This window comes from Vicugna pacos, chromosome 19 (genome assembly GCF_048564905.1).
Source record: "Vicugna pacos chromosome 19, VicPac4, whole genome shotgun sequence".
Taxonomy (NCBI): Eukaryota; Metazoa; Chordata; class Mammalia; order Artiodactyla; family Camelidae; genus Vicugna; species Vicugna pacos.
Genome location: NC_133005.1, coordinates 8,010,485 through 8,030,775, shown reverse-complemented (window position 1 = coordinate 8,030,775; position 20,291 = coordinate 8,010,485). Strand labels below are relative to the sequence as shown.

At 38.9% G+C, this 20,291-nt stretch overlaps 1 protein-coding gene across 4 annotated transcripts in view; it reads right to left on the bottom strand.

Moving 5' to 3' along the window:
• The window catches only part of SEL1L2 (SEL1L2 adaptor subunit of SYVN1 ubiquitin ligase), a 98,694-nt gene that overhangs the window by 40,208 nt on the left and 38,195 nt on the right, over window positions 1–20,291 (bottom strand). For all 4 annotated transcript variants that reach the window (XM_031674399.2, XM_072943801.1, XM_072943803.1 and 1 more), the window contains 2 exons: window positions 10,292–10,394; window positions 5,825–5,987 (listed from right to left, as the gene is read on the bottom strand). In XM_031674399.2, the coding sequence (XP_031530259.2) occupies window positions 5,825–5,987; window positions 10,292–10,394 (266 nt within the window). The remainder of the gene's footprint in view (window positions 1–5,824; window positions 5,988–10,291; window positions 10,395–20,291) is intronic.

The window sequence follows — 20,291 nt, the reverse complement described above, 5'->3', positions numbered from 1 at the left end:
TCTTAACACTATTTTTTGGCAGACAATAGTTGTAATAGTCTGTTTTGGTGTTCTAGTATATTCCAGGTTCTACTCATTTGTAACTTTATCATTCCTGTCACTATTTTTAGAAGTTCATTCCATACTGTTATGCGTATCATTGGTAATATGCCTTTCTTTCTATGCTTCATATTAAAAACAATTTGGTATTAACATTCAACCTAATAGTTGGTGGAATATTGGAAGAGCACAGGGTCATAGGCAGTGTCCCACGGTGGACTGCCAGACTTGCTTTCACAGTGTCGTCAATTGACTAATCTATTGTCTTTACTGACCATCATCAAAGCCCACATTTCTACTTTTTTCATCTAGCTCATAAGAACATTATGCAAGACTTTGTTAAAGGTCTCCCTAAAATCAAGATACAACAAGGTCTGAAAATTCAATCAAAACAGAAAATAGTTTCTTATACTTCTAATTATAGTTTCAAGGACAAAGAACTATGTTACTTTTTAAACTTAGGAATCGACTGCAGAGCTCAGTTCTTAAAAGCATAATTGCTCTAATGTGCTTTACAAGTATATTTTATGTAATCTACTTAATCCATAAACTAAAAAAAAAATCTTCTGATTCTGACAATTCTTCTTTAGTCTCAAAGGTTCCCTTTTTTGGAAAGTTGATTATAAAGGCTGTTATTACAAATGAAGGCATCTGGAATCCTGGTACTCCTCTAACCCTTGCAGTTATATTCAAAACAGCTAAATCGGCTCCTTGTGAGGATGTCTGTAGCCAATGTTATTGGCTAAATAATTTATTTTTCTTGTAACTCTTAGCAGTTTTTGATTCTGCTCAATTTAGAATTTTGTTTATGTAGAAACTTTGTTAGTAAACAAATAAATAGGCCTTTATATAAGAAAATGAAGATACTGTTCTACTCAGGTGAGCTTGTATTTTAAGATGCTTTCGCCGAAAGTGTATCATTTTGTGAGTAGCCTACCACACTTTTTGGCCTGATCCTTTTGGAGAAAATTGTGAGGTCATAAAGTTGTGAAGCGGATTGTGTGGGAGTTAATTTTCATCCTGTGATTGGAGAGGAGAGCTTTCTCTGTATAAAGCTCATTCTAGAAAGTAAGGACTGAAACCATGATTTTCCCAGCTTCAAATAATCAGCTTAAAGAGCACACTTTCTCTCTCTTTAGCAGAAAAATAACAATGAATGATTTGAATTAATTCTCTGGAGGTTTCAACTTTTTTTTTTTCACTGCTTAAAGCATGGCAGGCACTAAAAGAAGACAAAAGATGTTGTGAGCAATCATGTAGTAAATATGCTGATTATAGTCAGGGCTGTCTTATTTACAGTTGCACGTTGTCATCTAACAACTTTACAGTAATCAGTTTTTGGTCTTTGGTCTTTTCTGAGATAAGGCTGAGGTGAAATGAGATGGATTATAGAATGATTAAATCATTAAATTTTTTTGTCTCTTTTCTTTTTTTTTTTTAAATTGAAGTATAGTCAGTTACAATGTGTCAATTTCTGGTGTACAGAATAATGTCCCTGAGAATGATTAAATCTTAATCCAGAAAAGAATAATGTTGAGTTATAAGGGAAGCCACGTCTCAGTGGTGACATCAATGACACTTTCTCTCATTTTTAAAGGTCAAGCTCTGTAAATTAGATTTGTTTATAAGACTGTGAACTCAACCATTGTTATAGTAGCTGGGATTTGAATGATAAGAGTTAAATGCAGAGGATTTTTATTATATTTCAAAGTAAATTACTCAGGTTCCATAATAACAATTTAAAAAGTAAATATTCCTCCTTTTACTTTTTATAAGAAATTATTAAAAGAGAAAGAAGATTTAGCATTTATTATAATTATGTACAAGGCTTGAAAGCATCTGTAGTCATTACTTTTAGTTTAAATTGAACACCAAAGTGTGAGTCAACTCTACTGAACGACTCAGATCCTTTTTGTACCCTTAATACAAAAAGATCATTAACATCAAAAAGAAATGCACTACACAGATAATCTTAGAATTATCAAAGTGATTATTAGGTTGCTACTTAAAATAATTTTTTTCCAGTAGTAGCACAGTACTAATAATTATTATCATGATTAAATTAATTTTAAGGTGATAAAATGTGAATAATCCATTTCTTGGTTCTAAAAGCAAATGAGGTTTAAGCCCTACCTTCTTGTTTGGCAAATTAACAGAAAAATTTTCTATGTAAACAGTTTATCAATATCAAGAAAAAAAGTGAGTCTTTCTAATTCTGAATTTCTGCTTCCTAAATAAGAATCAGAGAAAGAAAAAAATACCTAACCTATTTGCCTCTGGCTGGTATAGTACAATATCTTATAGGACATCCTCTAAAGTTGTTTTTGTTATTTCTTCAATTGCCACCATTTTCATGAAGACTACTCCATTTGTTAATGGATTCTCTGAAAATCAAGTCAAAGGACTCTGTTCATAATCTTATTTGCTTTTGTTGCCCTTATCAGGATTTCCTTCAGTTTATTTGGATTTTTGTGAGATGAACCATTCATGGTTCATGAGAAGAAGAAATTATGCCTCTTTCCCCCTATCCAGCTTCCCTTTTACACACAGCCTGAAACTGCATGTCTTCCCCCATCCCCTCAATGCCACTTTATAATCTGAGTTCATATCTTTTCTGTTTTTCCTTGTTAATCAGGTCTCTGCTAGCTCTCTAACACTCCAGGCCTCTCCCATCTATTACATTTCAGTATTTCTGGTTGTTCTTAAGAGATAGGTTGTCTTCATTCTCTTCATTCTCTTTCTCTCTGTCTTGACCTCTATCTCTCTTTCATTGTCATTCTCAGGATACTTTCCAGCTTCTTTAGCACATTTCTGTTGCTATGCTGTCCTCACAGTTCCGAGCAATATTTCCTACCAGTGCAGTAGGATTCCTGTATCAGGCTTGCACAAACAGCCTAAGAGGAAAGGTGCCCACCTGGCCAGTCCCATTAAAGTTGGGATCTATATGGCATGTGGCCAGCCTGGTCCCAACAACCAGTCGTTGAACTAAGCATTGTTTGTAGTTTATTTGTATCTTTAACTGTTCTTTGTACAAGGAGATAAATCAACTGCAAGAAGGCTTGCTATCAGAAACAGATTTCCTATAGTAACGAAGGAATGATAGTCAAAATTCAGAATGGAATCCACCGTCCTGTAGGGTCCCTGCCCTTCCAGGTGTTAACACTTTGGCATCTGGGGGAGTTGAAGGGAGGAGGGGGAGTCTGAGTGAGGAATAAGGGTGTTCAGGTGGTCGGGGAGAGCGTAAGAGGAGCATGGGCCAGAGACTTTTTTCCAACCAGTATTGCAGCATTTCAATAAACAGTGGCTGAATTTTGCATATTAGATCTATGTCAGCCACCTTTCAGGTGATAAGTTTGTCCTCACCCAGGTTTTGTCTTCTTGTCCTCCTGAGACCAAACATACATGTACTAGACAGACAGGCGGTCTGTGGCCATGCTATAGAACCATTCTAACTAAGAGTATGTGGCGTGAAACCCTGACCTCAGCTCTAAGTTTTCAGTTTTATGTACCAACTATGTTAATTTGGAATTTCTTTTCTGGGAGTAGTATTTTGACTTCGTATTGAGTACTTTATTTAAATACAGAACAAATCTTTGCTGTTGCCTATATCTGATATTCCAGACTGGGTGCAAATGTCTCTTCTTCCTTGTAGCGTTCCCTAATTCTCCCAGGCAAAACCAGTCAGACTCTTTTCTGTGCCTAAAGCCCTTGATACATACCTTAACTCTAGTCCACCTAACTTGTGCTGCAATTATTTGTTTATATTTCAGATTGGCCCATAAGGACTTTGACCTATTAATCTTTTTCTCCCCATCAACAAGATTATGTGTGGCACATAGTAAATGTCTAAGAAACAACTATTGACTTAATTAATTAATATGCCCACTGAAAAATAAAGTACATGTTCACAAGTTTGGAAAGGAATTAGGTAATATTATTTTTAGTGGTGGACATGATGGTAACATTTGGTCTGTCTTGGAACTTTTTGTATTTTTGATTAAGCAAATATTGGGTGTATTCACAGGAAAAGATGTCTATAATATATTTTTAACCAAATAAAGAGCAAATTAAGAAACAGCAATTAAATTATGTCTCATTATTATAAAAAAATTCCAACATCATTATGGAAAAAATTCTAGAAGAATAATAGTGAGTGTAATAATAATATTTATATCTTTTCTTTATGATAAATGATTACAAAGTCCAGGTATGAAATTGAGTGCCCTCATACATTATTTTAATCCTTATGACTCCATTAATTCATTCATCATTAATTCAGCATTCAACTTAGGTTTATTTGTCCCAAGCATTGCAGACATAACAGCAGTGAACCAAACAGACACCATACCCGGTGTTTTATCAGTATCCTCAGTCTACAGATGAAAATTAAAGAGGTTGCCCCACCCATAAAAGGTCCTCTGGTTCAACTTCTGGATGAAATAAACATACAGACACACAAGACTCCCACAGGGGCCATCTGCCACCATCTACTCAGGTGGAGGTAGTACAGGAACCACAGTTGCCAGCAGGGCAGTGTCAGGCCTTCCTGTCTGTGGGAGTCCTTGCAGCAGGTTACACAGTCCTCCAGCAGCCATCATCTGAGCCTTTCTGACACATGTCACCCTGAAATAAAAGCCTCATGCCCCATGTGACAACTGCATGGAACTCCATGGGCAGAGTGTCCGGGTCCCCATAAGAATCACTACCACCGTCATGTCTTTATTGTTCGTTACAGTTTCTCTCAGTCCAAAGGTAGTTTACCAATCAGGTCATTTCAATCTTTAGCCTAGAAACAGAGTTAACACTTTTATCATATTACCAGGGGAAAAAAAGTAGAGAGAGAACCAAAGGTCAAGTTTTCATTGAGGTCGTCTCACAGAAAAGGAGGAAAGGGTTTTGTTAGGTGGATATCCGGTAAGAGTGGATTTGAACTTACATCTGTCTGACTCTGAAGTCTAGCTTCTGCCCTTTACTAGATGGTAACAAAAATGATTTCTGGGGAAAAGATTTTAGACAACTTTCACTTTCTTCCTCATACTTTCCGAATTCACAAGTTTTTATTGTAATCAGCATAAATTTCTTTTGTAATCAGAAAGGAATGTTTTCATTAAAAAGACCAGCAACCTGCAAATCTACTTTTGCTTTAGCATCAAGTGAAAGTAGCCGGAAAAAAAAAAAAAAAGAAAAGAAAAAAGGAAAGTAGCCAGAAACAAAAATGATATATGCGTTTGCTTTGTGATTATGATGATGTAAAGGGAGGAGCACAGAGGAAGAAGCCAAGCAAAAATACAAAGCCGTCCTAACAGCAGCCGAGTCAGGACAGTTGGCTTGTGAAAGGCTTTTTTTTTTTTTTCCTGTTTCCCAGATTTTCTGTGAAATGCTTATGTTTTCTTGGAATAAAAAGAAATACATTTATTAAAATAGAAAAGGGAATATGTATAGCTGATAAAAATATTTGAAGTATAAAAACCAGGCAAACATCATCCTAAGGTAACGGATTTAGTTCTGCATTTCACGTTAGAGGTTTGGAGTTCTCACATTATTTCAAAACTCGCACATGAACACGGCAGATGGGAAGGTGGAGTGGAGAGCAGCTCTGCTCCACTCCTGGAAGTCGTCAGGGGCTAGAGGAATTTGCCCTGGGCTCCCGTCTCCGCCCTGCCCTGACAGGAGCTCCACGTTCAGGGCCCTGCAGTAGCTCTCCCCAGCCTGGGCTCGCGCGGGAGTTGTCTGCACTTACTTCAGGAGGTAGCTATTTAAGGTTTACACCTCTTTCAAAACTCACGTTTTGGGCTTTATATGATCCTTCTTTGGCCAAGGACTCGTACAGTTGGATCGCTGCTGTAACATTCTGCGTGCCAAAACTTCCAAATAGCAAAGCATCAGCCATTTTCTCCATAGCTTTCAAGTTTCCCATGTCAGCTGCTTTGGCAAAGAGTAGGTAGGCTCTGTTTCAAAGAATGTGACATTAGAAGCTTGGTTATCAAAAGTGCAAATTTCTGCTCCCCCCTTCATATTACTTCTCTCTAACGAGCAGGACCAGTTGTCATTGCTACTAACCATACAGTTTAGCTAAAGTCCATTACATCTCTAGACCAGTTGGTCAGTCTGAGAGTATTTAACAACGATATCTGACAACTAATGAAGCTACTGAAAAAGATAAATATTTAGGATACATCATGCTTCAAGCTTATAGACCAAGTGAAGTGAAAAATTCGGGCACTTGCCCTAAAATAGTGAACTCTCCCATGGCGACTCCCATTAGTTGTGAGCGCTTGTTTTATAAAGTGAACTCTGAAATACATAACAACATAATCAAAATCAATTAAAAAATATTAAAACTGGAATGTCATATCTAGGAAGTTACCATCATGAGAACAACTGTCTTTTTTACATTTCAAAATAACTTTCTAAAATAGAACATATTCTTCAGCACCGCAAAGCCAGACTGTGTGGAAAAACAATAACCAAACAAAACCTTAATGGTTTTTAGGGCTATAGAGTCTGGCTGACGGGGTTCAAATCCTGGTTCCACCACTAATTAGTTGGAGAGCTTCAGGCAAATTACTTAACTTCTCTGTGCCTCTTTCATCTATGGAATGAGGATAATAACAGCACAGGGTTGTTGGGAAGATTCAATGAGATAATCCATGTGAAATGCTTGGCATACTGCGTGATACAGAGTAAGCACGCAATAAATTTGCCTATTATCATTATCATTATTATGACGACTGTTGCATAGATTCTAAAGTTTTGTAACATTGTAATTGTTCTCCTATAATTAGTGGGTAAATTATGTGAAAGTTTAGTGATTACAAATACAGATACCATAGGATTGCCTCACAGTGCATTTTTTGAGTCCTGGCCAAAAGTCACCTGGACCTAATCTGTATAACAAGTAATGATGCAGAGCCTTGCAAGGTCAAAACTTGTGTTGGAGACAGACAGTGCTTTGGGGATTTATTTTTACTTTTACAACTTCCCTTTTGGTAGTGGTAAGACCAGAAAGCATTAACCTCTGCCTGTGACCTTGGCTCAAACACAGGAACAAACACACAAAGCTACCATAGCTACCAATTCAGAGGGATCAGGAGACTCAGCTTTATATACCCCTATCCATGCTGATGCTACAATAAGATGCTCTTGGTCAAAGGCTGGAGCAGAATAGAATAAGCAAAAAGGGCTAGGACACAGTGACATCCAGGTACAAAATAGGGTCCTGGAGGGCAAAACAGAGAGTAGATTCCAGTGGAACAAAAAGAAGCCAGGAAGTCAAGCAAGAAACTAGTCATGGTCAAAGCAAGCTGAGGTTCTGGGGACCAGAAGGCAAATAATGAGACAGAAGTTCTCAAAGGTCAATGAATGTAAATGTCTGGCATCCAGGGACAGACAAGACACCAGGATGCAGGCTCTTGGGAGCTCTTCTGTTGCATGGCATACTGCTGCAGCCACATAGCCTGCTGGGACCAGAAGGATACCAACATGGTGCAGGGCAGAGAAGCCTGATATGGGCTGAGGGGACCAGCAGTACATGCAGTCGCTAGGCCTGGAGCAGTGAAAGTTTGCAAAACCAATGCCTCTAGGTGTCTTTGATTCCGAGGGAGGGATGGGTATCCAGGTGCCCTGTCAGGAAAGTCCACGGTGGTATTATGGAATACCAGAAGCAGAACCCAGGGCCTGAGAAAGATGTCGGTAAATTAGGTGGGTTTACATCTGGACTGCAATCCCCAAGGAGGAAAAAGTAGGAGAAACTGGGCAGCAGGGGCAGATTCCTCAAAAGGAATTTCAATTAGGTACCTAGATTATCTCTGAAGGACCTGGCACTGGATGCTCAGGTGTGTGCTGGGGAAGGGGGAGGCTAAACGCATCTCTAGGACACATCAGAACTTGGTGTAGGACAGCAGCTTATCCCAAACCTTCTTTGCTGATGGGGAATAATTCTTAACGTCAGTTAAGCCTAGATGCCATTAGAGGCTTCTTGACTCCTTCAGACAAGTTTGTGCCTCCCTGACATCTGCTTGCTTAACACCTGTACTTCTAACAGCACTGACTTGTTCAACAGCTTCCCCCTTATAGTACAAAGAGTCTGAATAAATGGATTAGACCAAGATGTGGGTGTGGATGAGCCAAAAGGAATCTTAGAGATGGCTATATTCCATGTCACTGGCTCCACTGGAGAGCAGACCACCATGAAAACTAAAGGAATTTCACACATTTTGCCCACAAACTCTTGGGGTCTTTTGATATGAACAGATTTGGTTTCAGTTCTCCATTGCTACCAACTCAGAAGGGCCAAGAGACTCAGCTTTATGTACCCTCTCATGTCTATGCAGCTGTAAAAATAAGCTATTCTTCTGGCTCTTGGGCAAGGGGAAGGCATGACAGGCTGGGGAAGAAAGCCTGAGACTGAAAGACACCAGGTAGGCATGAAGGTGCCTGCACTGCTGGATGGTCCTGCAGGGGCTGGGTTTTCTCCCCACTCTTTAGGCCAAAAAGGAAGGCACCTGTCAAGGTTAAGTGGATAGTTACCTGGAACCTTCTAAGAGTGATTTTGTCCCATCAGGCTGAATCTAGGGTTTCCTTGGACTTGATGGGGGCACAGCCAGTGGGCCCCTCATCTTCAGTTCACCTGCCATAGGCAGAGCTAGTCTGAAATCTCAGGGACCATCCCCTTCCCAGAACTCCACTGTTCTCTCATCTAGCCAGTTAGGTTGGCAATTCCCTATTCTTACCCACCTGCTTAGTGGCACCCAAGTGGACAGACATTTTTGTCAGGCTGGATTGTAATTTTGGGGTCACATTTAACTCCATCCTCATCATGACAGCCCCCATGGACGCTTAGCATGAGGCCCAAGTTTTGCTGGGCTTGGTTTCCTTTGCTGATACAAAGAGCTTCTAATTTAACTTTCCCTACAGGGAGAACAAAATCCTTTATTTTTTCGTCTCACTTTGGAAAAATCACATAGTCTTTCTGACCTTTCATTTCTGCCTCTATAATTTGAGGATAGTAATTTATGTCTCACAATACCACTATGAGCAATGAATAATGTTTCACAGATAAGTGCCCACAACAATAACTAGCACAAAGAAGGAGCTGGAAAAATGGAAATTGTGATGTGTTATAATCAGGTTCATAGCTGAGTCCCTCTTTCCCCTGCCTGCATCCTCTACACTCTCAGGCTCTTCTTGAAGGCTCTAGGTTTTAAGAAAAAATTCATGGATTCTGCTGTTGCCCTGCCTGGGGCTGGCTACCACAGCTCTGGGTTGCTTCCCATGGGACAGGTATGCCTAATCTGTGTGAAAACAGAAAAGTTATCCTTGTCAGGGATTCAGAGTCCATTCTTTCTATTATGATTCAAGACATTCTTGCCTTCTTTCCTCCCGCTCCTCCCACTTACCAATTAGAGGACTAGAAATGAAATAATAAACACTTATCTCCTTGTTACTATGTGTCAGACATGGTTCTAAGAGCTTGATTGTATCTTCTGGGCACAAAGTGGTTATGTAACTTGCTCAGGATCATACAGCCAGGAAATAGTACAATCAGGATTTGATGCCAAGGTTTTACCTAGAGACTTGGAGGGGTGACTTCAAGATGTACCCCGCTTCTTGGGGGAGAAATTATTTATGCCTCCGATTTAGACAAAGTAGACAAGTGAAAAGAGAAACAATGGACATGGAGACCACGTGAGAGAGACCATGTGGCCACGGCTCGGCCACTTCTCAGCTATGTAATAGTGATTATTCACTTTAACACTCCTGAGTCTCTGTTCCCAACTTTCAAAGGGAGAAAAATGAAGCTCTTGTTAGCTCATAAGTCCATTCAGGGGATGAAACTGAATCACATATACGAAAGTGCTTTGAAAACCATAAAGTGATGTACAAATGCTGTTAGGCAGAAAAAGCATTCTAAAACAACTACTCAAATTCAAATAATACCAGTTTAATTTCATTTCAAATACCTAATTAAAGCCAAAGAGAGTATTTTTGCGCAAATGCTCAGATTGGTGCCTTAATTCTGCATTTCATTTAATGTGTAGGGACCACAATTTCACATACAGTCCTCCCATTTGTTTCGGCTAATAATTTGTAGGATTCTTTAAACACCATTTGGTCCTTTTAAAAACAAAAGCTTATGGGCGTATAAGCTTATTTGTCATGCCAATAAGCTTTTAATGACAAACTAGATTTTGGATTTTTTTTTTTCAACCTGGAAATTTAACTTGGCTTAAGTAGCTGGATAAAGACTTACTCTGCTTTCTGTTTTTGGCTTTTAGACTGATGAAGAATCTTGAGGCCCATCTTAAAAAGCTGATCTCCTTCATCTATGGTATTTTTCTTTGCTTGCTTTCCTACTGTATATGAACAAACAAGAAAAAAAATTATTTTTGTGTTTTGTATTTTATGTGGTGGGTCCTTTTTAAAACATTTTAAAAGAGTTCTGTCTTTTTTATTTTATTATTTGGAGGGGTGGTAATTTGCTTTATTTATCTATTTATTTAATGGAGGTACTGGGGGTTGAACCCAGGACCTTGTACATGCTAAGCATGTGCTCTACCACTGAGCTCTATCCTCCCTGCTATGTTTTATATTTTAAAAAAGAATATGTTAATGTGCTGGCATATTTGTTTGGATTTTTCTCTCCTTATTTTTGAACCTCTACATTTCAAGATCACCTCACTTTTGGTCAGTTGGTATAAGCTGCCTACAAAGGTACCCTCTTCCTCTTTTTTGTGAAAGGTTCTTAGAAGGTGGAAGAGACAGAGAGAGCCTTCTGATGGTGGGAGGAAGAGAGATGCTCCCGGTGTGGGAAAGGGGTGCAAAGTCTTGTAAGCAGGAGACAGGAAGCAAGGCCTACAAAGCAGGGGGTTGCCTGGTGAACTATACAGCCTGGATCTTAGACATCAGGCTCTCAGCTCTCAGACTCCCTTGTCTGAACTAAGATTTCATGAGCAATGGGCATCTCCAAGATGACCAGTATGTACCTAGGACTGGAAGAGAATCTCCCTGAAAATTTTGATCTGCCCAAGGCTCCCTCCTCCTTCCCCAGAACCTTTCTAAGACCTTTCTAGCCTGATTGAGAACTTCTGGGGATGACCATCAGGAATGAGAGGGCAGAGTAGGTATGCCAGAGCAGTATTGAGAACAACAGCAAATGTGCAAAGTGGCCAACTAGATGAATTTGTATTTCACTGTTTGTCAGAGATATAATTTGTAAAGCGTTCTTGACATATTATTACTTCTGCATTCTTATTATCATTACTCCATATCTAACTTGGATATTGTTATGGGCTGAAATGTGTCCCCCCCAAATTCACATGTTGAAGTCCCAACCCCCGGTACCTCAGAATGTAACCTTATTTGGAGATAAGGTCTTTAAAGAAGTGATTAAAGAAATAAGGCCATTAGGGTGGAGCCCTAATCCAGTATGACTGGTGTCCTTATAAGAGGAAGAGACACCAGGGACATGCAGGCACAGGAAAAAGACCATGTAAGGACACAATGAGACCCTCTATAAGCCAAGGAAAGGAGCCTTAGAATGAAATCTACTCTGCTAACACCTTGATCATGGACTTCCACCCTCCAGAACTGTGAGAAAGTAATCTGCTGTTTAAGCCACCTTGCTTATGGTATTTTGTTATGGTAGCCCTAGTGAACTAATACAGATGCCAACCCTGGAGCATTTGGAAAACAAGTGTCCCTTCTCCCTGTGAGAATAGATGTACCCAAACTCAGCCTCTGATCAGATCAGTGGTTACCTTCTAAAAGCAATAGGGGATGAAATTTCCCATGGGCTCTCAAGGTCTCCAGATGCTGGACATCTGACTTTCCCAAGCAGCTGAATGCCCAACTAGCCCACCTTTGACAAGGCTGTGTTCTCATGATTATACTCAGCATAGTGTAGTAGGTAGATCTTTCATGTGTCCAGCAATCCCCAGACCAACTCTCTGTTAGATAACGGGAGAAATGGGAATCTATGCCTTCTTCTGCTGACACTCAATTGTAAATTTCTCTAACCAAGTCTATTTCTTAATGTCTGTCACTTGTCATTGTGAAATTCATGCAGAATCCTCTTGTTCCTAATAACTAGAAGCAAATCTTTAGAATAAAAATGGTCCACTTGCTTGTTTCAAATACTAATGAGAAATAGGAGACCTGGAAACAACTTGTTCTCTGTCATTCATACATTTACTTGTTCACTTAATTGGTATGAGCTGAATACTTACCATGTGTTAGACACAATGCTAGATATTGTGTTTACAAAGATGACTGAGACACTGTCTCAGCTTAGCGGAGACAGACATGTTTACCAAAAAGTACAAGGCCATGTGGTAGGCACTATGTAATAAGGCACTGTGGGAGTACAGGAGCTTGCTTTGTTTGTAAGCAACAAAAACCTAATCTGATTGACTTAAGCAAAAGGAATTTATTAGGAGGCTGTTGAAAACTCATGGAATCAATGGGGTCAGTCAGGAATCAAAGCATCTCTGGAAGCAGAGACAGATGCGGCTACTGGGATGGACTGGAATCCAATCTTTTAGGATCTTACCCTTTGTATTCTAGACTCCATGATGAGTCTGATGGGTCTAGTATGGAAGACAAGGCTTTTTATTACATTCCTATAAGAACATATCCACTGGGGAGGACCTAATTCCTCACAAGGAAATTGGTATGGTGAGAAAGGTAAAATGGGTGATGGGAAGCCCACAGACAGCAAATGCTTACTTTGGGGCCCTTTCTGGCTTAGTAAAATAAACAAACCTTCACAGATGAAATGGCACGTTAGATAGTTCTTGAAAGATAGGTAGGAGTTTGTCAGGCCAAGAGATGAAAATGGCATTCCATTTGGAGGAAAATGTCTATGCAAATGAACTAGGAGGGGTGCAGTGTGTCTTACATGAAGACTGAGAGCTTGAGTGTCACGGTTGGTCATGCAGTCAAAGCTGGATGCAGAAGTGATACTGAGGACCGTGGACCGAGCAGGGACGAGGGAGCCAGAGGAGGGAACTGAGGTCACTGTGAAGATTTAGTAGGAGAAAGAGAGAGAAGACAAGTGGCAGAAAGGCAGCTCTGATCAGAGACAACTGTTTCGGAGTTTGAAATTATATTGGTGAAATAGCTCTACACGTGACTGTTGAGTGGCTGAGGAGAAAGAGAGATGAAGATGATCAAAATTGATGTGGTGCAACAAGCAAGGCAAGGTCTTGAACACGGATATTTAACCCTGCCCCCTCAGCGTGCTGGTGGCCCACAGCCATTGGCTGATTGATGTGGGATTATGAGAGCCCACCTCCATCGTCTGTGGGAAGGGGGCAATTCTCCAGTGCAATTCATTCTTCAAAGCCCTAAGCTTCTCCTTAAACTGTGTTTGCTCAGCTCCTTCCCTTCCCCTGTCCTGCATTCCTCACGTTCTTTTATGTTTCACCAGAAAATCTAAAACCTTAACATTTAAGTATATAAGTACCATCTAAATTATCTAGAAAAATAAAAGGGAATAATAAATTCATTATTTTGAATCTCAAATTATAGTTGTGAATTATAGTTGTGAACCACATAAAGGATCGTTGAGTGTTAAAAGAATGTCTTGACAATGAGAGTTAAAGAAGATGAATGTCTTGGTCTGACTAAAAATCAGGTGCTTTCACCAATAAAATGATACAGAGATAAAATGGGAAAATCTTTGCCCTGCAGAAAATCTTGCCCACACAGACATTGCATCTGTCTAATTTTGATTGTATTTAACATAAAACAACTTCAGCTTCTGATTTGCTGAATAATGCATCAGAAGAGCTCTTCACATTTGCCCTTAATGTGTGCCAGCAAGATACAATCTCAGATAAGAAGCAAGAATAATGATCCATTTCTAAAAATAACATTCCATCCAAGAAAGAATGACTCAGCAGAGTTCAGTCAGATAAAGATGCAATCAACTCAAATACACTTGAATAGTGCAGAGATATTTACAACAGTCAAGTTTATACATTCTGTCTCCGGATCATTGTTGTCAGACATAAATACCTCCAGTGGTATTTCTTGGATAAACAAAGTAGAAAAATATTTCTTCCTCTTCAAATATCTCCTGAGCAAAACTTGAAATAATAGGGATTCTGACTTAGAAAGATAGAATTCACTATCTAAAATTCTTAACTTAGCAGAAAGAAATAAGGGTTATAAAACAAGTGAAGAATCAAAAACAATATTTAGTGTTACAATAGGAGCTAATATTTATAAACACTTGAGTCCTAGGCAAATTTCTCAGTGACTGTAAAAGGAAGAGCTATTATTCCCATTGTACAGGTGAGGTGATGTAGGCATAGAAAGGTTAAATAACCTATCCACAGTCATACAGTTGGTACTCAGTATAAGGATTTAAATCTAGGCAGTCTGACTCCAGAGTCTGTGCTCATACTGCTTCTTAGAGCTGCACAATGTACAGAATCATGTGTTAAACACAAAGTTACTATCAAATGATGAAAATTTTGAAATAGGTCCAAAATACATTAAAAAAAATTTAAAAATAAGTTTATTTGTAATTTGTTTTATGTATTTTAAACAAGTTGTTTATTTATAGTAATACTTCATTTATCTATCATTATTGAGAAAGGTGTTTCATATAAATCATTTTTCCCATGAGATGAGTCATATCTCTTTTTATTTTGACTGTTTTCTTATGGAAATCTGTCTAAAAAGGATACAATATATTCCTCCACCTTCCCCAACAGAAGATAATGAGCATGATTTAACCTGGTCTTGATGATTCAGAGGATCATTATGCAGACCTGACAATACCTAGTCTGATTGGTTTGGCCATAATTATGCAAGAAGACAGTGCTAGTGGGAGGCCTTGGATAAGGAGAAGATCTTCAGTAATAAGTGCAAGCAGAAGGGGCAAGAGAAAAATGGTGACATGCTGTCCTCATGGCCCTCTGGGGTGGGTGGGGAGCAAGAGTTCCTGCTGGAAGTGGCTGCGTTGACACTTAGCTGCACTTGCTAATTTGTAGCACCTTCGGTCACTGTTTTCCACAGGGTGTGTAAGATAATTTTAAGTGGTACACACACAAACTTTAAAACTTTGATATTTAACTTATTTAAATATACATTCATCTGTAGATTTCACTTGTGTAAATGATGTTTATTTCCACTTTTTCTTTAAAAAATTAACCATGAAATATTTTAGACATACAAAAAAAAATCCAGAAAATAAAACATTTCTCACTATTAACCCTCCTTCCAATCCCACACAATTTAACAGATGGTAACATTTGCCTTGTTTGTTTTAGGTGTCAACTCTACGGAAAAAGAATATACAGACACACCCAAGCCTCCTCCCAACATCCTTTCCCCTTGTTCCCTCTTTAGAGGTGGTTATGGTCCTGAAGTTGCTACGTAGCTCTTTTACTACATACATATGTACCCAATGTTTATTCTATACTTTATATACATAGCATCGTACTGTATATACTTTTGCAACTAGGTTTTTCACTTTTTGAGATTCATTCATCCTGATACAAGCAAGTTTCATTCATTCATTTTAACAGAGGAGAACAAACCTGACTCTATATTGGACCTATTTCTTTAACTCTTCACTCTGTGCTCTGTTGCCTGTGCTTAGTCATGCTGGGTCTGCACTTTTGTAAAAGAATGTTGCCTGTAGCCTGAAATATACATGATAGCTCATTCTCAAGCCTCTGACCTTTAAAGGTATAACACTTTTCCATTCAAATAGAAATAAAAAGTTCAGAACAGAAAATAACAATTGTATTGTTGAAGGTTTATAGGAATATTGTGCCCAGACCTACATGGACAGCTGCAAGAACAAAGGATTTCTAAACCAAGAAGTTTGCAACAGCCAGCCATACTTCTTCCCCATTTACAAAAGAAACCTAAATTCTAACCCAGGTAAGATGGTTCTTCGGGGCACTAGTCCACCATCTTCTTGGTCTGCTGTCTTTCTGAATAAAGTCACTATTCCTTGCCCACTCTTGATTCACTGGCCTGGCCTGTGGCAAGCGGTACAAGCTTGGACTAGGTAACAAGCCCAGAGAAACTCTTTCCTGACCCCGCAGGGTACTCTGGAGCTAACATGGTTCTTCTAACTCATCCCAAGTTAGGCTGAGATGGTCAGGCTTTTATGTTCCCTGAATTGATTAGTGACTGGAAGAGGACTGACCCAGGGAGGAGGCATAACTTGGACTATGCAGTTGTCTGCACCTGAGACAATCCCTATGCAGTTGTCTGCAAACTGCATTCCCAGCAACTAGGCAAAAAGTCCCTCACTGAAGAGGGACTCTGAGTGGCACTTCTCAGAGTCCTCCACATACATTTCAAAGTCAGAAAAGTAGAACACAAATGATAAACTTAGCCTAGCTGGTCACAGACTCCAGAAGTGAGAAAAAAGAATGCCGCATTTGGCTTAAAGCCAGATTCCCAGATACCCTCCTTAACCAAGAACACAGGAGTGATGTGGTCTGACCACCAAAATTAATGACGATTAATTCAGAGAAATGCCAGGAGGGATCTGGTCAGGAAGGACAAAGAAGCTACTGTTTCAGTTGTCTGCAGGAATAGGCTCCACTGTTCCCACTGCATGATTAATTATTGATTTGTCTTGCTAACAATTTAATAAAGATAATTACTCTATTAGACTCAATTCTGACTCAGAAAGAAGAATTAGTTGTTGAAGTTATAGGGATAAGATACTCTGAGAGAAAATGAGCATGCTATTAGAAAAAAAATGTAACGGGATGTGAAAGCATTGTGTTCAATTGTAAAATGCTATTCAAATGTACTTTAAAGATGCAAGGCTTTATTATTTTTATGTAGTACCTATATTGTAGTATATTGTAGTATACTGTAGAGAATGCTGAACTTGTAGTCAGAAGATTCAAGTTTACATCCTAGCTCTATATAGAAAGAAAAGAATTCAACTCCACTTAATTCAGCAAATATTTATTTATATTAAGTATGTGACAGATACAATGCCAGGCACAGATCTTGCCTTGAAGTAAAGGGAATACAAATGGTATTGGCTATATTTCATAAAGTCTAGGTAAAGGAAAAAGTGGTAGAGAACTGAAAACTGGTAAATAGTTCCTCTATTTTCAAGATTTGGAAAAATGTACTCATATTTTAGAACCAGCTTGATGTCAACCTCCTTAATTTTTCTTTAATTTTTTTGAAAAGATTGTTACCCACAGCTTGTGAGCCTTGAGTTAAGGAGCTGTGATCACTAAGAATTAGGAAGTTTTTTTTGAGAATGTTAGGTTAAAATTCATTTTTCTTTTCTGAAGGACTAACATGTCTGGGGAGTAGCATTTATGTAAAACACCTATATTCCATCTTTTATGATACCGCTGCAAAAAAATGTTGAAATGGCAACTGAATGAGGATGGAATTTAACAAGGTTTTTAGTCAGCTCTATATCCATATAGAACCAATATTCCCAGGGCATTTCACAGCTTGTAAAGTTCAAACCTTCCCTCTAAGCAAGGCTACTTTTCCATGGCTTCCTCTACTTTGTTAACTCCTGGTTCCATAGGTTCCTGACACCAGGCTTCTGTGTGGAGTTGGAGGTGGGGAATCTGGAAGGGGTGTTTTCCTAACTTCTATCTGCCGATGCTTATTAAGGCATCTTTCCAAACAAGAGCAGTATACTCTATACAAGGCATTCTGGTAAATAAAATTTTAGTTTTTCAACCTCATCACATGTAGATTTTTATCTGTTATCAGTGGGTGATTGTAATACTGGAGATAGAAATTTATTGTGCATTGTTGTGGGCTCTAGGCTCTAAACTTGGCCCTGTCTTGTTAGCTTCTACAACAAGAACTTGGGCAAGAGATTGGAAGGCGTGCTTGTCAAAAATTTGAATGACAAAAAACTAGGAGAGTTTGATTGGTGTAATCAATAGGCTGAAACAGTCCAAAATGAACACAATGAAACTGATAGACACAAATGCAAAATCTTTCACTTAGATTCAAAAATTTAGATGAACACGTAAGGATCAGGATATACCTGGCTATGACGGTCAACTTTATGAGTCTACTTGGCTAGGCTGCAGTTCCTAGTTATTAAATCCAACACTAATCTAGTTGTTGCTGTGAAGGTATTTTGTAGATGTGATTACAACACATAAGCAGGTAACTTTAAGTAAGGCAGATTATCCAAGATCATCTTGTTTGGCCTGACTCAATCAGTTGAAAGGCCTTAAGAATGGAACTGAGGTTTCCCTGAGGAAGAAAAATTTCCACCAGTGAACAGCAGCTTCAGCTCCTTCCCAAGAGTTCCAACCTTCCCTTCTTTACAAACTACCTGGTAGATTTCGGACTTGCTCAGCCAGCTCCCATAATCGTGTAAGCCAATACCTTAAAATAAATCCTTTAATATATATCTCCTACTGGTTCTTTTTTTCTGGTTGATCCCTGACTGATATACTGGCTCAGTACTTTCAGGTGGTAAAAGATTTCAGTTTGCTCTAAGTTTGTTATATGTCATCACTGTGAATAGGGGCCAGAAACAACTCACAGAGTCTCAGAAATGATTTGTATGAGCCACAGTCTTCAGTGAGGCACTGTGGAGTCCATGTCCATGACAGGATTGTTCTGTCCAGCTCCAGCTGCCTAAGATCTCTGTGGGGAAGTGACTTTGGTTTAACGTAAGTCGAGAACTTTATAAGAAAGAGATGTATTAAATAATGTCACGGGCTGCCCTGTATGATATAGTGAGCTTAGTCACAGTTTTTATTTAAGTAGGAGCTGATGTCATCTGCCAGGAATATCTGGTGAAAGATATGAGACTAGATGACCTCTAAAGTTCCCTAATTCTAAGATTCTATAATTCCGCTTTCAATAACTATGCTTCTATTGCATGTCACAAAAAGTCCTCATCCTCTTAGTTCATGCCACTTAATTTCCCTTATCTGGAAAACCCGATGTGCTGGTTGCCTTCTGATAGCCTTTCTAAATCTATTCCATCATGCTCTGTGCCCATATGGGCTTCTTCAAAGGGCCCTCCAGATTCTGGTTAGGTCTGGCTGAGAGGCACCAGCCAGAAGTACGAAGAGTAAGAAGACAGTGAGGTGGAAGTATTTATTACCTGGCTCCACAAGTCTGGGTTGCTGCAGGCTGGCTTTGTCCCTTGACCCAAGGTCATGGTTCTGTCAGACAGCCCTCTCCACATACCTCTTGCTTTCTTTCTCAACATTCCATCACCACAACTGCCCTGAGACCCTTCAGATCTAGGGGTGCCATGCCATTGTTGCTATGCTCCTGGAGGGTACTTTGTGGTTTCTTTACACCCCTGTCTATACTTTTAAAAATGGGCCCTTGATTAAACTTTACTCATCTGACTTGATTTAAATGTGATATTTGTTTCCTGTCAAAACCTACCTGATACTTCAAGTACATGCATGTCAACATTTTTATGTCCTATGTAGAGTCAACTCTTCAAATGAGCAGTGAGCCAGTCTTTTGGAGTAAATGTGAGAAAAGATACTTTTAAAATGTTAAGATTAAAAAAGTTTAAAAATCTCTGTCAAGGCAAGGCTCTTGTACAGATCAGGTAGAGACCAGGATCAGTAAGAGTCTTTCCTAGAGATCATCATATTAAGTGAAATAAGTGAGAAAGAGCAAGAAAAATACCATATCATATCACTTATATATGGAATCTAAAAAAAAATGATACAAATGAACTTATTTATGAAACAGAGACAGACTCACGGACATAGAAAACAAACTTGTGGTTACCAGGGGGAAAAAGGGATGGAGAGGGATAAATTGGGAAATCAGGATTTGCAGATACACATTACTATATATAAAACAGATAAACAACAAGATCCTACTGTATAGCACAGGGAACTATATTTAATATCTTATAATAGCCTATAATGAAAAAGAATATAAAAAGGAATATGTATGTATATGTAAAACTGAATCACTATGTTGTACACCAGAAATTAACACAACATTGTAAACTGACTGTACTTCAGTTGAAATAAAAAGAAGTAAGGGTTCTTTCAGCTCCAAAACTAACCTCTCTCTCCTCTGGAGTCCCTTGGTTCTCAGTTTCCATCTATTGTTCTTAGTAGTAGTGATCACTTTTGTATATTTACTTTTGTCAGAAAGAAACATTTTCTAATTTATGTAAACCTTGATGAATGGATATTATGACTTTTATAAGACAGAGCTTCTCAAATGTCCTTGAACATTTAGATAGGCAGCGATGAATGCATGTGTAGTCCCTAGAGGTCTGGGGG